At 46.0% G+C, this 18,069-nt stretch overlaps 2 protein-coding genes across 3 annotated transcripts; one reads left to right on the top strand and one right to left on the bottom strand.

The window, feature by feature from the left end:
* The first annotated feature begins 351 nt into the window (after positions 1 to 351).
* Positions 352 to 17,682, top strand: LOC148406039 (CCN family member 4-like). The gene is made up of 6 exons (XM_088404506.1): positions 352 to 434; positions 13,368 to 14,686; positions 15,251 to 15,518; positions 16,356 to 16,610; positions 16,762 to 16,955; positions 17,161 to 17,682. Exons 2-6 carry the CDS (start codon positions 14,639 to 14,641, stop codon positions 17,458 to 17,460), a joined length of 1,065 nt encoding a protein of 354 aa, XP_088260632.1. The 5' UTR covers positions 352 to 434; positions 13,368 to 14,638; the 3' UTR covers positions 17,461 to 17,682.
* sla1a (Src like adaptor 1a) lies at positions 4,134 to 8,601 on the bottom strand. 2 transcript variants are annotated; one of them, XM_088404963.1, is made up of 9 exons: positions 8,480 to 8,601; positions 8,203 to 8,399; positions 7,621 to 7,720; positions 7,437 to 7,523; positions 7,252 to 7,355; positions 6,853 to 6,984; positions 6,649 to 6,769; positions 6,396 to 6,580; positions 4,134 to 4,359 (listed from the first exon to the last, which is right to left on the bottom strand). In XM_088404963.1, exons 2-9 carry the CDS (start codon positions 8,273 to 8,275, stop codon positions 4,256 to 4,258), a joined length of 906 nt encoding a protein of 301 aa, XP_088261089.1. In that variant the 5' UTR covers positions 8,276 to 8,399; positions 8,480 to 8,601; the 3' UTR covers positions 4,134 to 4,255. The 2 variants fall into 2 exon arrangements, with proteins under 2 accessions (XP_088261089.1, XP_088261090.1); XM_088404964.1 differs by having other exon boundaries at positions 4,134 to 4,356.
* Positions 17,683 to 18,069: the final 387 nt, after the last annotated feature.

Here is an 18,069-nt window from a genome sequence, read left to right as displayed (position 1 = left end):
TACGTAAATTTTAAATGTAAGTGTAAGAAATTTAAAACTTAAACGATGATATCGTTCGTCACAATACACCCACGAACTAACCCTCAAACATTTGTCAGTACAGTATTCCTCATTGCCAAATATTTGAATTCACGGCGGGAAAAGTTGGACGCCATATTTGTTGTTTCGGTAGTTTTTGCGAGCTTTGCTAATTTGTACTTACGCAAATCGGTATCAAGACGAGTACAGTATTGTTCCCACGTTTAATGTCACAAAAATATAAACTCAAACGATATAAAACCGTTTCTATGTGTCATGGGGTTCGTCAAAATATCCCATGTAACAATCTGTTTTTTGTTTGTTGTCATCCAGTATTCAATTTGACTACGTCGAACCCGAATTTCGTAGGACTGACAATCATTTGTGGCTGGATTTCGGCTTCACCAAGAGATCTAGTAAGTGTTGTTGACATCTTTTAAAAATGGAATGCTTTTGAACCGTTTTTCACATTGTCCACTAGATGTCACCATAGCACAACAAACGTCTTAAACGTTTGCCGTATGGCCACTAAAATTCAGTGATTTGTTGAAAATGCGTTTTTTTTTAAACAGTGAAACATATGTATTACTTTTGTACTTTCACAAAACACACCTGTTTTTTTTGTAACACAGGTGAGTTCTAATTAACTACATAGTCTGAGCTAAAAATGACAAACCTGATACAATTAAGAAATATTATAATAATCACAACCGACAGGTACGGGATAGGGTGTCGTAGTGACAATGACGTCATATTTACTCGCCACACTTAAAATCCTGTGAACGAGAGAGTACATGAAGGCCAAATGAGTTTTCCGTGAATCTTGCCGTCTGCATTCAGTCGCCGCCGAGGCGGAAATTTTGCTGTCAGGGGCCGTCTTGTTGACTTTTTCCGTGACTCCCACATGACACGAAAGATTCAACAGTTGGGTGGAAATGGTCGATCTAAAGGGAGAATCTTACCTCAGCCTTCGAATACAAAAAACATATGGCCTGTGGTGTTTTAATGTGGAAGCAAAATAGCGGGCAACCAAACACTTGCCAGGAAAATTGCTCTTGCTCTCTCATTTATTTTTTTTTAATTTCATTTTCTGCCAGGGACTATGCATATTTTATACTAACGAAAACTCATAGAAGTCGACAAGTATAAGCACATTTTAGCCGTTTAGCAAACGCAGCAACAAACAAAATCTGTAATTGGATAATTCGTCACTTGTTGCTAGGTAGACTTCAGGAGACATGTTTCAATGGGGTTTTGTGATAACTTGAGCGCTGTGGGCTTTGTTACACCACACAATTTGAGACATTCATTAACATACTTTTGCAATGCAATGACATGCAAATATGTATGCATAAAAATATATATGTCATTGTGGTTGCCATCTAGCGGGACACTGCTCAACTTTTTCTAAATGCTAAATCACCATAGCTTGTCACAGGAATGTTAGGACCTCAAACATTATACTTTTTGCAGGGTATTTTAACTCTATACTACCTAAGTAAAATTTGGACTTTTAATAATGAGTCCAATAATGGGCCCACACATCGTCGTTCCAATTAATTTGCTTTTCATTTGAAAAGAAAAACATACTGTTCTGCCATAGTGTTAAATTTGCTGCAGGCACCCTGTTCCAATCCCCTGTTCAAATCAGATGTAACCCATTTGAGAACAGTTTTAGAGTACAATAGCATGCAACATTGTTGAAGTTGCGCTCTAGACTGGAGTTCCTCACAGTCTAATAACGAGCCCCCATTAGTGTCAACGTGCTCCCGAGCCTTCCTGTTATCGCTCCTTTAGGCATTCTGAAGTGTTTATCAGCGCCGCGCCGTCTATTTGTATCTGTCAGTATGTGTACATTCCCCACATATCACGACTCATTGTTGGAACGCTCCTTCCCGAGGGGTTCACCGGCGGGCCGCCGTCGCTCCAGCGTCTGCAGCTGCAGCGGCTCGCGCGCACGCCAACACACACATGGCTCCACGTCAGCTACTCGCGCCGCACTCGGCTTCTTGTTTGGCACAGGCCGCGGCCCTCCTCCTTACGCGTGGACCCGGTCCGGGAGCTTAGAGAGCTACGTAAGGAAACACCGAAGAAGGCGGGCCAAGTCCGAGACGCGTCTTTGGGGCTCGTTAAAAGCCCGATTGTAGCCAATCAGAAGCCAGAAAAAAAGTCTTTCATTCTTATTTCTCAAAATTCTCACAATTTATTGTTGTTGTTATTATTATTTGGGCTGTTAGGGGTACAGATTTGTTCATAAATAGGACTTTTTCATTCCAAATAGCGCAAAAAATGCACTTGCATCTTTACTTACTTGATAGTTTGGTGACTTGTTTGGTCAGTAATGTCGGAAATTTGGCAAAAAAATCTTGGCTTTTGAAAATAAATGCCTATATTTGTAAATGTTTCGCTTTCAATTAACTCGATGCTAATTGGTCACTTTCACAGAGGGCTAAAGAAACCTGATTAAAAACTACTTTCATCAAGAAGCCGAAGCTCAAATTCAGAGATTTCTGACAATACTGGGTATCAACGGTTAATCGTTTATCAAGAGTAATAGTTGTCAATTAATCGTCGCACCTTTGTCTGCATGGAGGTTGTTAGTTTATATATATATATATATATATATATATATATATATACATTTATTTATTTAGGATATATAAATATATTTAATTAGGAGGCTGACAGTTGTATTTATTTATTTTTTCCAGCGTGTTCCAATATTAGGCTGATATGTCGGCATGAATCAGGGAGGGGGTCATCTCCACCGTAAGTTGACCCGTTGCCGGTAATGCCTCCACGTGTGTCGTTTCCCCTCAGCAGCTTGAGCCAAGAGCAGCGGAAAAAAAAAAGACGGTGCACTCGGCCAGGCAGGATACAGCGTTAGTGTGTCATGTGACTATTTTTTTCCGCCAACATGGTATTTAAGAGGTTTCAGGTGGCAGGCTTGAAACCACAGCCCAGCCTTAATTGTGTCTTAATCATCGCCACGGTTTCTACTTTGGCCACGTTTTTCATAAGGCAGGGGTAATAACGTTTAACGAGTGTTTTTTTATTTTTTTTTTAACAAGGCCGACATGAATAAACATGAAGTCAGCAGCCAGCCTCGTTAACTCTCACAGACATTAATTCGCACCAGAAGACGAAGAGGGGGAAGTGGAAGCAGTCGAGCTGTTCCGGGCCCGAACTCAGCTGGCTGCTCACAGACAGCAAAAACTTTCGATTCTATCCAACTATTTTCTCCGCAACGTCTTTCCAGAAGAGCTCCAGCTCGCTTTCCACACTTTGCAACGTTCCACACGCAAATGCTAGTTTTCTTTCAAAGTAGCACCTCCGTTTCCCCCGACCGAATGACCTTCAACCCTCTCACCTTGTAACTGCGTGCTAATGTGGCGCTAAATACATCTCTATTAGAAAATGATCTTTTCACCATCATGAGAGGGAAATTTGAGAAGTTCTTCCATGGGTAGGAATGATTTACTACGGTCAAGGAAAATGCAGAATATTCTTTTGAAAGATTCCAATTTGAAGAGCAAAATGAAGTGAGATGGTGTTGACTAGCTAACCCAAGGGTGCGCAAGTCACGGCTCCCGGGCCACGTGTGTCACTTTCATCTTTCTGCTGTGGCTGTAGATCTTTTTTGGTTTTGTTTTCGTATCCTTTTTGTGCTTCTCGTTCTGCATCATTTGCATGTGTGTGTGAGAAATAGCACGCTCTGTTCAAGGAAGTGGTTGGATTCAAATTCATGCTGAGGACTTCCTTTTTGCTCCAAAAATGGATCAGCTGTATATATACACACACACACATATATACCTCTAATTTGATGTTCTGTAGAGTGCATCCGTTTTAGAGCCTTTTCACTTATTGCCTCTTTGTTGCCAACAACAATGAGGCCGGGCGGATATTTTTTCCAGAGGACTTTGACATATTATGAAAAGGAAAATACGGCTTGCCTTGTCAGCGAAGGGAAACCTTCCACACTCTCACAACATTGGTCACTCGGGTAAAGAACATCCCAAGTAAGATGGTCAGCAAATAGTTCATAACTTTTGCAAACAAAACAAACAAAAATCTCGTCCAGCTTTTCTACACTTTGTGAATCATCGATTGCGCAATTTACCTCATTTTCAGATCTTCGATTTAAAAAAGAAAAAATGACACAATTTGATTTATTTACCAGCTCAAGTACTCGCAATATCAAATAAAGGTGAAGCTTCTCCTTGAATCATTGTTTCATTCAGTCGGGAAGAAAGTTGGATGTGCGTGGAGGAGTAAGCAAACATTGATTTGGAGCGTTGCAGTCTTGCATCCCGGAGGTGAAGTCAGACGTTTGGACAGCTGCTAGGGAGGAAGCTTAGACTGAGAAGACAATCGTTACGCAATCGCGCTCGCTCGCTCGCTCTCTCTCTCTTCATTTCCTCCCTCATCCACGCTTTCTCTGCTTCACCCTCAATTCCTGATCGGAAGAGGCTAAAACTCACAACTCAATTGTCATAATATTAGGTATGATTAAGTCCTAGAGCGCGAGACACGTTTGAGGGCCTTTTTCTGCTGAGTACGTTTCAAGGTATCATTACTTGCAGCGGCAAGCAATTACCCATCGTCTGCATAATGTACCAAAAAAAACTGCTACGCCAAGGCTTTTTGTTAAAGATGTGGATTTTTTTTTCCCCCTACTTCTAATGCTGCTTAAAAATGTATTTCATCTTTATATAGCTTTGCGGGCCATGTCAAAATGTATTTTTCCTATCTGCCACTGGCTGCTAAAATGTGATTGTCGAGTCGCAAACGGTCCAAGGTGTTTGCACAGCGTTGGTATGAAACGGACATGAATGAAAATGTTTATTACACAAATGGAAAAAAATCAACAGACATTACAAGACTCCTAATATGCTCTCCTGTCCCATAGGTGGCAGTAATGCTCTTCATGTAGTAGTAGTAGTTTGCAATTGCCACACACTGAGCTTAAACCAAGCAACCCTTCCATCCCATAATAAACGTTTAGTTTCCATGCGCATTTAACGACTCTGAACAAATCAAACAACTGTCAAAAGTCTTTTCTGGGAAGACGTTTGCAGGATTGTTTATATCCTGCTGTGGTCTCCCAAGTCGTCTTCTATAGATCCTATAGCGCTGCTAAAATAACTCACGACTGTAGAATCTGGTCAAAATGGAGGAAAATTATCACTTTGCCTGTGTGCCTTTGCGTATGTTGGAGAAAAGTTATCTGTTAAGTTCAAGTTAAGATATCCCTTTAGAAAATTGAATAATGCTCCTCCCCCTTAATTTATTTAATGACCCTTTTGCAGTATTTTGACCATTTTTGGATCATTTTCTTCTTCATCGTTGCGGTATTTTAGCATAGTGACTGCACACTCCTGATAGTGTGATAACGTTAGTGGTCGCGCCATGTTGAAATTTGCCATTGTCACCATCTGGGTGAAATTTCAGCTCCCTAATGTCTTCTTTCAATGCTTTCCTTTTGATATGAGACGCATGTGAGAACAGATTAAAATATCGGTCAAAATACCACACAAGCGTTAAGGAACAAGTGCTCGCAATCCATCCAAATCTCAGAATTCGGAATTCATCATTTATAACAACGCGAGCAGCGAACTGGGCCGAGTTTCCGATATTTTGTCTAGAAGAGAGCGGAACGCTTCGGCGGCGGGAACTGGCCTACACGGGACGTGGAGGCATTCTGCTGACTCGTGGCACACACGTACGCACGCGTTGTTGATTTTACAAGAGCAGACATTGTTTGATGCCGCGCTTTTTACGTCAACAAAACGCTGACTCTCGCTCGCGCTTTAACGAACACACACGCTCGTAAAAACCTTGAAGCCACATGGAAGACGCCGTTAACCACTTCGGAGGCGGGATTTGGCCGTGTCGTATCCTTTTTCACTCTTCGAAACGTCGCCTGTTTGAGCGGCTCGACTTCCCCCACTGCCTGAGCGGGCGGCTCGCCCACGCCGGTGTTTACATTCTTAGCCGTACTTATCATAATTCGCCGGGCCGCCGCTCATCAGCGCAAAGCTGACGTCTTTATTTGGACGCTTTGTTTGTGCTTATATTAAGTGCAAAGATATGTTTGCTGTTGTTACGATTGCTCAACGTTGACATTGTGCAGGCGCAATCAGCGTCAGCGCTCGGACGGCGACGGGGCCGTGAAAATTCGGCAAATAATCAAAAGCCGGGCCGGATGTTTGGGAGGAAATTTGAATGAAGAATGTCTGAGACCGTCTTAGTCTTTGCGAAAAGAAAAAAAACAAACTTGTCGGTAGAAACCAACACAGATTTCTCCAGTCAAGTCACACAGTCTTGTTTTTTTTGACCTGTATATCAGAAGTCTTTTCACAAGCCTTGAAACCCACCTTGGTCAAAGTTTGCCGACCCGTTTTCAGGGATTACGTAAATGGATTTGCTCTTCTTTCGCCTGCTTTGCGCCCTCATGCTTTGGGCTTCGTCGCACTGGGAGAAGGACAGGTAGGCGGCGATGCTGTTCCTGAGGCCGTAGCTCAACGCGTTGTCCTCACGGTCGGCGCCGGTCAACCGCGTCCTGGTTAGCGACAAGTTGGGCCGACGAATGAGCGTTTCCGCCGGTTGACCGCCATCGTTGGGCTTTACCTGTCTTTCTTCCTCCCGTTAATGTGGCGTCTCGTAACAAGCGGCGGAGCCTCTGTCGGTGGCGCCGTTTGGCTTGAGTGGCACGGCGACGTCAATGCGCAGCATAAACCGTCCGCAAAGTCTTTCAGTGAAGACAGAAATCAACGTCAAGGCAACGAACTTTTCGGGCCTGACCATTTTTTTTGTATCTGTACATGTCCTCACCATAGTAGTGGTTGATCATGTCTTCCAGGCACCGGAAGGTGAGGCCAGGGGAGATGTAGTACCAGCTGTTGTCCAGTCGGCATATTCGATAGTGCCGGACGATGCTGTGCTTAACAGACAGCACGTACATACCTAAAAACAACTTTGTCAGAGTCCGCTTCTTTTCAGGAAGTTGCGGCAGCGCAAAAAAAAAAAACAAAAACAGAAGTCGACTGTAGTGCCTTTGTCCCACGCTTCGTCACCGTGGACGTTTACATGAGTCACGAAAGGCTGCGGACAGTGCGTTTGTCACGGCAGCAAAGAGGCTAACGTTTCAACCCACCAAAACTCAAAAGCCGGGATTCCTCCCGCAAACATTTGGACTTTGGAATCAGTGATCCTATCTGAGTTCTTCCTCACCTCGCTCTGCGGAGCTGTCCCGCACCAGGAAGGATCCCACCCTGTTTCCGGGCAGAAGCAGAAGCTCCTCGGCCTTCTGCCTCGTCACCCCCTCGAAAAGCCACCTAAAAAAAACAAACTCGCTCGCTCGCTCACAAAACCTGTCGGCGTGTCCTCGTGGAACATACGTTTTGAGCTGCGCTCACCCATGATACACTTTGGCCACATAGATTCCAGGAATGTAGTTCTCCTTTCCAGTCTGGAGCGAACGGACTTTCCACCAGTAGCCTTCCCTGCGCACCAGGGAAGGAAAAGGCAAATGCCGGTCAGAACTAACCAGCGTTTGGATTTCTAAAAAAAAAAATAACGAATACAAAAACTTGTGCATACTGTGCAACAATGCCAAGCTTCTCCCCAATCCTGAAGATGGGCTCACTGACATCCACAGGCGGGTAGTCGGCAAGCACAACCAGAAGGTCTTCCTCCGAGCCTGGAAAGTAAAGAAAATATCTGACGGGATTGTATCTCCAATCCATCTTTCAACTTTCATTTGGATCGTCACTGGACAGCCCCTTTCCAGGTCCAAGGAAAATCCAGGTCCAGAAAGTCAAAAACCTGCCACAGTTTGGCTTTAGCCACTGCTCCTTTTACTCAACCTGCAGTCAAGTTGGCTTGTTACCCTGCGGTTGAGTAGAAGCGCCTGTGGCTCGAGCCAAAATGTGGCAGGGATTTGACTTTCTGGACCTGCAAATTGCTCTACTCCAGATACAACAGAAGATCTGGCATTCTTGGGCCATTCCTTGGGTTCAGCGCGGCAGCCGCCTTTTCCCACGTTCTGCTCTTGCGTCCAGCCTCCGATACCGACCCGGGAGCGAGGAATTTCTCGGGTCAACTCAAACCCCTTCTTCTATCCGAGTTCATTTGGCAGTAGCGTGGGAAAATCCAAAATGAACGAAGGGACGAGGCCCTCACCTTTGCAAGTGCGGCCGTCGTCTCCGCTGTCGCGGTGGTTGCGGGCGCTCGCGCCTCGCGTGGCGTTACCCATCCTGAAGTCGGCGAGACCAGTCTGCCTCGTTGGCTTCCTCCGAGCTGGTCGCGGTCTCAACGCAACGTGCGCAATGGGGAAGCTGAGTGACGCCACATGCTTGGATTTTGCTCAACCCCGAGCTCTGAGTGAACAAAGTTCCGGTTGTAAAATGTTTTCAAAAATTCTTCATTCGCGGTAGATCCCCTAAATCCCACGGCTTACCTGCGATGACGTTTACACGCACCAAAGAAACGTTTGGTCATTTTGATGGAACGCGATAGAGCCTTGGAGAGCCACGACTTGCTAAGAGTGCCACTCTCGCTGACTACTTGACGGAGCGCGTTTCCTGCCAGCGAATGAGGAAGAAGACCTGCCATCGAGCCTGCTTCGGTATTTCGCTTCTTATGACGATTGCCGAGTTGAAGTCCGGGACTGCGAGGTCTTTGTCCATTCTTGGTCATCCAAATGAGCCATTTCCCAATTTTTTTGTGCCCCGGATCTGTTTCACAACAGCACAAATACACAGGCGGCACACAAACAAATGGAAAAAAGTTCCATATAATTTTGGGGGAAAATTGCAAAGGCTCATTCGCAACGATTATCCAGTTCATGCTAATTTGCAAAGTTAAACGGGGACAAATGGACTCTTGTTGTTTGAGTCAACGTTAAACAAAACGGCTCTTGTTCAAAATGTTAGATTTGTCGTCCTAGTTTTGTCTATAGGGGCCGGCGGTGGTCACACGATTGTTGTTTAGATCGGGGTCCTCTCAGTCCGTCTCTTGGCTTTGCCGATTGCACAAATATGTTAAAACATCAGCTCATTTTTCAAGGAAAGCGAAGGGATGACTTTCTAGATCCACGGTGACCAAACCAACAAGTGTTTACAGGTCTGGGAAGTTAAGAATTCAGGAATCCAGGATATTTCCGACACCAGCCCGCGCGTCGGTTTTTATTGGTTTTGAGCCAAGGAGCGACTCTAAAGACGCTGTGTCCGTTTGTAAACAGTTTTCTGGGCAAAGCGTACATAAAGACAGATGCTTTCTGTCTGTGGCTGCCGCCGGCCACATTTGGATGTGAGGACTCATTCGAACTCTGTAAAGACATTTCCACACCCTCCTTCTAAAAGGACAAAATGACCCACTGCAAGGATTTGCCATCATTTATTTATTTTTTTTCTTACAAGCCAAAGTCCCCATCCGCTTGTCAGGGTTCATCTTTTTTCCAGGGTTCATTTCTCCCTAAATGCTAGACATTCCGCATGGCGCGCAAGTGGTAGTTAGCGCCTCCGTGGTCTCCAAAAGCAGAAGCAAGTCTGACTTCAGCGCATCAGGAAAACCGCAAGAGTGACCGGCGTGAGACGGCCCCTTCTTTTTGTCGTGCGATGTCTCTCGACGGCTTTGCTTTTGCCGTACTTGTTCACCTCTTTGTTTTTACTGTACTTTTTTTTACGCCTGACGTTGCCCAGTTTGCACTTTCGCTAAATTTATATGCCCCAGTCAAGAGTTTGTCTTTGTTTGGGTAAGCCTGCATACGATTGGTGGATGATGAGCAAGGCTGTCGCGTCGTCGGCGTAATCTAGTCAGAACCGGTTAACGGCCTAAGGCCACTCATATTGACTTGGGGTCGGCAGAGTGGTCCTCCTTGTGGAGGGGCGGCCTAGACAGAATAGCACTTGGAGCCGTTTTGTGATTGGGCCGGACCTTCTTTCTCATTCAGCGGAATAAGGCTCCACAGCTGTGTACTTCATCTTTCGGGCATATAGGAAATAGTTCAAATAGTTCAAAACAAACAATCACCAGCACTTTATGAAAAATCTTTCTTAGTTAGAAACATTTTGTCTTGTACAAAGGTCTATGAGGGAAAATCCCCCCCAAACTTTCTTTAGTGGCTGTTTGGGAAAGGTCCCCTCATGAGAATTACATCACTGCCTCTGGACGGCGGCCGCCATCATCCAGTGCAATCGGCGAACGCCGGCTCGTCAGGTCGCTTTCGGGTCAATCCAAGATGGAGTCAGGCTGCGATCATTATGGAATCCCTCGGAATGGAATGGAAAGCCCTCAGGTGTGCAAAGAGGGAAAATATTTTGAGGGGCCACCTGAGCGCCCCCCCAGCGAGGGATAACGCCAGCCTTTCCGCGCAGAAGCCATGTAACTACGGGTTCCCTTGCCAGTCGTCTTTGCCAAGCCCGTAATGAGAGCGCCTTGCCTTCAGTCTTCAGCCCAGATGGAACTTGGGCATTTATCGCCGCGTCATCATCTATTACCCAGTCATTACGCGGCGGGGAGCTATTTTCAGCGTGCACCTGCGCAATCCCCTTTGGAAAGACTCCGATTCACATCTTTCAAATACGCGAGCTTTTTTTTTGCCCTGGAAATGTGATTGATTTGTAAGCGCTTGAAAAAGCCCGTGATTCCAAAGCGTCAAATGGATTTTGGCATCGAAAACGGAAGCACGTCGGTGACGAAATAGAAACAAAACAAACCGGGACCGCGTTGGTGCATCTTTTTGCAGACAAAATGAAGGCGAGCTGCTCTTGCGTAATCAAAGCGAAGCGCCGGGCCTTCTTTTCCATCGGCCGCTCCTCAAAGACAAGTTGGCACTTTCAGAAGGAGCTTTTTTTTTTTTTTTTAGCGTTTCGCAAAATGCATTTAACTTCTGCAGTGAGCGGGGATTGAGTTTGAGATTTCTTAGTCTATTAAAAAAACAACAAATCTATATCGCCAATTTTTGGCCATATTTAGGCACTTGTTTTGTTTTCATCCTCCGGTGTGGGTTAATTTGACAGTGCAGGAATAATGGCTTCCAGGTTGTTCCCGCTGCGTCCTTCCGCACTGGCCTGGCTTTTTGTTTTAGTTGTCTATTGCAAACCGCCGTGAGGTTGTAAAGCTGTTGTTTTATTTCGCCGCGCCAAACCCTACGAGGATGCGCCCCGCTCTAAATGCGCTTTACGACTTCACAATGAGTCCCAGTTCCCTCTGCCCTTTGGAATTTTGCAACAGATGGAGAAGATCAAGCAAGCAATGATAACATTGCTGCGCGTATTTCAAGTATTTTTAAAAATGTACACACATGAACTGATACATGCGCTAATTTACGTCTTAAAAATGCATTTCCCAAGGAACAAAGTCACCATTTGTGTCACAGGATGTCATCGTTTGCTTTACAAAAGGTTTTGAGGGATGCGTGCCATAAGCTTTTGTTTCGATATCTCCGTATTGATTATCATTGAGAAACACGTGTCACAAAAAGTCCTTGATTTTGTTCGGTATAAAAGTTGAATTCCTCTGTGAAATCCTTCCCAGTTCATAACAGGCGGGCGCTCTCCTAGACGTGACTATTTAGGATATAAGTACGCCGCATGGTGACAGAATAATATAAAAAACGGATTGTGCATATCTTGCACTTTTTTAACAAGGGAGATCAGAGGCAAGATCATGTCATGGCATTGGCGTGTAATCCATTGCTCAGATGTCATCCACATGCCGCTCTCACGAAGGACTCTGAAATCGGCCAGTTCTTGGAAAGCTTTTGAGTTCTCCCAGCGAACGTTAGGCTCTGAAATTTCACCCTGGAATGATTTTGCTCTTTGAATTTGTGCATTTTTAAAAAAAATTTTGGAGCCACGGTGAACCCTGAGGCCACAGGCGTCGGTCGACAGCAGGTCAGCCAGCCTAAACGCTCCCGGAGACAAAGCATTCCTCCACTGGGCGGAGCGCGCTATCAAGAAACGCTCGTCGCACAGAAAGCCTTTTGTTTGTTTTCGCCGACGCGTCAACCTAAAAGGAACTCACACAGAGTCCAGAGCCGTTTTTTGCTTTGTTTACGTGTCTCCGAACGAGCCCCTTCAATCTTTTGTGGTCTTTGCTCGCCGTGTCCTCGCCACTTGGCGCGCTTCTAACATGACGGCGTTTTTTTATGATTTAGAGCTTTTTGGATGCAAACTGTTAAATTGACAATTAGATTGAATGGAACCAAACTGAAAGGGCTTTCATTGATTTCATCACAGTAACAAAATCACCGAAGCAGTGATGCTATGATGCTAATGTTGTACTTTGTCAAACAAAAAGAAAATCATTGGCTAACATGGCTAGCATTCCACTAAACGCTTCCGCCATGTTGACCCACTCTGTACGAGTTCGCACCGGGCTGCGGCATTCTTATAGAGACTCTTGCCAGAGTGCTTCATTTTTTTTTTTTTTTTTTTTTGCCTGTCCATGAGCCAAAGGCCGCAGCTATATAAAGCAGCTATAATTACCAGACCGGCCGGTACATATGTTCAAAAAAAACGAAGCAAGCTGAAAGCCAAAGGCCTCCCGTGATCTTACAATAAAATTCTAAAACAAAACACTATAGAACAAAAAGCAAACGAGCACAGCTACCGTATTCTTTAAATCGTCATTTCTCTATAAATCGCAACAGCTAAGATCAGTAGTTGCTTATTAAAAAAAAACAAACAACTTTCTGGCATTTGCACAGGTTCTTGTTGCTAGGCGGTCATCACCGAGCTCCAATGAATATACTTCTGTATTTACAAATCACGATTGCTCTGTATTTACCCTCCTAGTATGTTGTGGGTCAAACTGACCCATTTGAAAGTTGAATGACAAGACTATTGCTTGACCTATGTGTAATCATAAGCATATCCATTCAAAATCAAATATTTGCACATATTTGTTGCAATGCTTTGCTTGCAAAACGTTTGGAGAATGACTTGAACTTGGGTCAAATTGACCCGGGATGGCTTTACTATTCCAACAACGAAACAAACTTAACAAAGTTCAACTTAGGTGGTGCCTTTATTAATTTATGAATGAGTTTCCAGTCAAAAAATCAGTTTCTGACAAAAAAAGGAAAAAGGAACACGCGTCCGGGTCATATTGACCCAGAAACACTATTTATATTCTCGCGAAATGAACATAGATCACCCTACAAAAGAAAATATTGTATTTGGATTGTACACGTTTCCGAGACGACTAAATACATTACAGTTTTTAGTTGCAAACAAAAAAAGCAGCTTCATTGCAAGCCAATCCTTTGGAGGCTCGGATCTGGATGACATCGTGGATGGATGTTGCGCATGTGTTATGCAGATTTGTTCTTCATCTTGCAGGATCATTTAATCGTCTGACTTGACGGGATTTGCGCCGGTGGAGCACCGTAAAGTAACATATTGGTTGCGTTCTGACTTATGAGAAGCCAAAATAAGCCACAGATGCAATTTTGCACTTCCATAATTGAAGAGGACCCATCACAGTCCTTGTTATTTTGGGGGGTAATGTTTGAATCAAGTGAATCCCGTGGAGTCAAACTCCTCCCCTCCGTGGCGAATATCAAAGAGGATCGCATGCGGTCCCGTGGAAGCGGTTCTTTAGGTCTACCCCAGAACCTTAACCACCGGATCTTCAAATGGAGGAGGCGGGTGGAGAACGGAAGGGTAGGACAAGAGGTGAAAGAGGCCAGATGAAAGGAAAAACCAGAGCCACCGGTGATGCGGAGGAGAAAGCAAGAAGAGGGGGAGGACCTGAATTATTGGGAGAAGGTCAAAGGAACTGAAGGAGGGGAACTAGATTGATCAGAAGCTCCAAAGGTGGGGGTTCGACCAAAGTTAGGATGCAGATATTGAGGTGAGGAGAAAGATAGTTGGAAAAGGAGGAGAAGGTGATCCGGATCAATTAGGAGAAAGACAAGGAAAAGGAGCAGATTTGGCAGCGGGTCGAGGAGAACCAGAGATTAAGAGGTCACCGTAGACCAGGAGGATGACCAACAGGTGAAGGATAAAGAAAGTGAAGGCGAACCAGACATTAGAAGCAGATGTGGTAAAGAATCAGAAGATAAAGACGTGAATCGGATCAAGAGGGAGAACCAGAGTTAGATAAAAGCCCAGGACATTGGCAGTGACAGAGGTGGTAAAGAAAGAAGAGGAGCAGGTAGAGAAGCAACCACCCAGATTGGTACTCTCCTATTCTTCGGCCCCAGTCTTGGAGATGCAGAAAATGAGGGGTGGAACACCTAGACTTGGTTAACGGACCAGAAAGAGGAGCTTGGAGGAACCCACTTCGAGTAATCATGTACTTAGTTGGGTGGTAGCGGAGGAGCTGGAGAGAGAACCAGAGCACAGGGGGAAAAGACAAGGAGGAGGAGGAGATTTTGGGAATGTCCCTCAGGAGGAGGAGCTGCGCGGTGAAAGTGGAGGAGCAAGAGAAAAGCAGCATGTCAAAGCTCGTCGACGTCATCGTGGATTTTTAACATTCGGGCTCAGACCTGGCGATGTGGAAATGTCGCAGTGGGCCGCGGGATGCCCAACGCTCCGCACCGCACGTAGGAGCCTGAGGAGCGCATGAACGGCATTTTGGTGGATGCACGTGCGCCTCCTCTCTAGGGATGAGTTGGCTCCTCTTGTGGATTCTAACTGCAGTTGGGATTCAACAGGTACAGTAGAATTTTATATCTACGATTATTTGCTTTTTTTTAAGTCTAAGTTTGCACATAAGTACATTTATATCGGTGATGTAGCTATAGTTGACTAATGGACCATAAATGATCAAACTTCGTTAGACATAGACTTCAGTCTAGCAGTTGGAAGAATTTCTTTATTAAGTGTATTTTGGCGACTCCGTGTGGCGATTGGGATTACTGCGTCTCCAATACATCCCCTCTACATCGTTTTATTTTCAACTTTAAACATGAACTACAAGTACATACCGAATGTCTTCCATTTTTGAACGAGATCCTTTGAAGGATCTCCAAGGGTACTGGGAGACAGTTCCTGCAATCATTTGATGTATGACTCTCATTTAATGATGGCCCCAGGATAGTTTTTGTTAACCCGCCCGCGCTGGAGAGCATCCATCACGGACGGGCTACCTAAGGGGACGGGGACTGGGATCAGAAACGTGCCGAGGCAGGACCGTCCGCGGATAGCTCCCTAATACGCTGCAGTGGATTAGCCGGTGTCGAAGTCTTAGGTTTTTTTTCCTCCTTCCCGTCCTCCAGGCCTCCTCCCAGAATTCCACTGCCACGGCGCCGAGCGCCGAGCCTTTCAACGTCACGCGGTACTGCCGGTGGCCTTGCGAGTGTCCGGCCCGGCCGCCCGCCTGCCCGCCGGGCGTCAGCCTCCTGATGGACGGCTGCGACTGCTGCAAGGCCTGCGCCCGGCAGGTGGGCGAGGCGTGCAACGAGGCGGACACCTGCGACCGCCACAAGGGCCTGTACTGCGACTACAGCTCGGACAAGCCGAGGTACCAAAAGGGATTGTGCGCATGTAAGTGTCGCTCGCTCGCGCCAGCCGGCGACTCCGCCCGGATTCCCGCTCATCCGGGTCCTGGTCCTCCCGGGGTTGAATGGAGGACTGGGCCTGGGTCCTGAGGACCCTCAATCCAAAGTTCCAAGGAAGTCCTCTTGGTTCATGTGTGCTGAGAGTAGAAAAACCTCTTGAAGGTGGAAACGTCTTCAACAGGCTAGAAGAGACCGGTTGCCTCCATTCAACTTACGGTATTTTCCTTACCGTATTATTAGGCGCACTTTTCAATACGGCCTCCATCTCTCCACTTAACCCGTACGAATGGGCGCACCGTATTCAAATTTCAGAATAGAAAGGAACGTGCGAAATCTTCTCTGACTGGTTTATCACGACTAGCGTGTACGCACGGTATGGCGTAGCGTTCTCACTTTTTTTGCTGCCGCCGTACGTACTGTACAAATGATGGGATGTTCTCTTATTGGCGAATCACTGCCAGCAGTCTGTACATAATGTTCTCCGATTGGTTTATTGCCGCTAGCTTATGTGCCGTACGTATTACGAAGTGTTCTCTGGTTTATCGCTGCCAATGTACATCCATTTTTTTTATTTAATACAAGCATATGTACTGCTCGTATTGTGTAATGTTTTCTGATTGGTTTATCACTGCTAGCTTACAAACATTTCGTATTACAAGGTGTCAGTTTTTGACAGATCTTTGGAACGTCACAATGATTTTTAAGAAAACGAGAGGCTTTTATGGTACGGGAAATACGGCATTCCGACGACCATAACTTGGGATGACCGGCAAAGTCCGAGGAGTCGCTCACGTTCCCGTACGCAAGCGCACTCTCTTGCTAGACATGCAGGGCAGCGGCTGCGAGCACGACGGCGTCATCTACCGGAACGGGCAGAGCTTCCGGCCCAGCTGCAAGTACCAATGCGTGTGCGTCGACGGCGCCATCGGCTGCGTGCCGCTCTGCATCCGGTCCCGGCCGCCTCGGGTCTGGTGCCGGAACCCGCGCCGCGTCAAGGTGCGCGGACAGTGCTGCGAGGAGTGGATCTGCGACGAGCCCAGGAGGGGGCGCAAGGCGGCGCCCGGGCACGCCGTGGAGGGTGAGAGTCCGAAAAACTACCGCGCCATTCAAAAAAACAAACGAAAGAACTGTATGCAATACAATTCAAGTTTTTCGCTTCAACGTGGCGCCGAGATGCCACGAGATGCTAGCAAAGCAGCACTTTGCGCTAACGTTTCCCCACGCGTCAGCGCCCCCCGCTGAGCTGAGGAGTTTGCATACAAACTGCGTGAGCCAGACCACCTCGTGGAGTCCCTGCTCCAAGTCTTGCGGGTGGGGGCTGTCTCTGCGCGTCTCCAACGCCAACCCGCGCTGCCAACTGCTCAAGGAGTCGCGCCTGTGCAACCTCAGGCCCTGCCAGGTCGACATCGCCAAGCACATCAGGGTACGCCTCCCTCCCGCGCACCTCTGTGCTTCCTTTCATCCCGCTTCTTTTCCTCCCCCCTTCTTTTTGTCCCTTCTCGCCTTCCCTTTCTTCATTCCGCAGCATTTCTGCTTTTCCTTCCTTCCTTCCTTCCTTCCTTCCTTCCTTCCTTCCTTCCTTCCTTCGTTCAGTCCTTCCTTCAGTGGATTTTGATGTGGGTCCTCAGGCGGGCAAGAAGTGCCTGAACGTGTACCGCGAGGAGCGCGCGTCCAACATCAGCATCTCGGGCTGCACCAGCGGCAGGCGGTACCGGCCCAAGTTCTGCGGCGTGTGCGCGGACGAGCGCTGCTGCATCCCGTACAAGTCCAAGACCGTGGACCTGGACCTGCTGTGCCCGGACGGCTCCACCCAGTCCTGGAAGATGATGTGGGTGCAGGCCTGCTTCTGCAACCTGAGCTGCAAGAACCCCAACGACATCTTCGCCGAGCTGGACGATTACTACGGATACCCCGAGGTCGTGAACTAATTGGGACGCGGCCCCCCTTTGGAAAACATTGCCCTCTCCTTCGCTTTTTTTGTTTCGCTTGGGTTTTTTTCCTATTGGAAAAATATGTAAATAATCAAGTGATGTATTTCCTCATGGAACGCGTGAAGAAAGTTTCAATAAGTCTTCAATGTCATTGGCGGGATTTTTTAATCCCTTATCCAACCAGGAAATGAAATAATAAACACCTAATATTTATCATCATTATGCGTTTGTTAGTCATTTCTCATTTCTTCCTTTGTAGGACTTGGAATCGCAAAAAAAGGTGAAAATTAATATCATTACACAATGTAGTTCATACTTTTAATCTGTTATTTTATTTTCCGAGTGCTTTTAAGCCTTGGTAAAAAGATATACCAAAACATTAAATATTTATAAAGTATCCTCTTTTCGGGTGTATTTAAAAGGAGAAAAAAAGATATTCTTCATATGGATAATCATTCAGAAAATAGTTGTTGACATTGTTGTTATTTCAGTTGATTTACATTTTATTGCATCATAATTTGGGGGGTTAAAAATGCAAGATTATTTTGTGGAGTCTTTTTTTAGTGAAGGCTTTTGGTGCTTTCTTGCTTGCTTGTTTTTGCATAC

The sequence above is a fragment of the Hippichthys cyanospilos genome, chromosome 21 (assembly GCF_059441005.1).
Source record: "Hippichthys cyanospilos isolate Australia breed blue-spotted pipefish chromosome 21, RoL_Hcya_1.0, whole genome shotgun sequence".
Classification (NCBI taxonomy): Eukaryota; Metazoa; Chordata; class Actinopteri; order Syngnathiformes; family Syngnathidae; genus Hippichthys; species Hippichthys cyanospilos.
The sequence above is the reverse complement of the archived record's forward strand: the minus strand, read 5'-3'. Positions and strand labels throughout refer to the sequence as shown.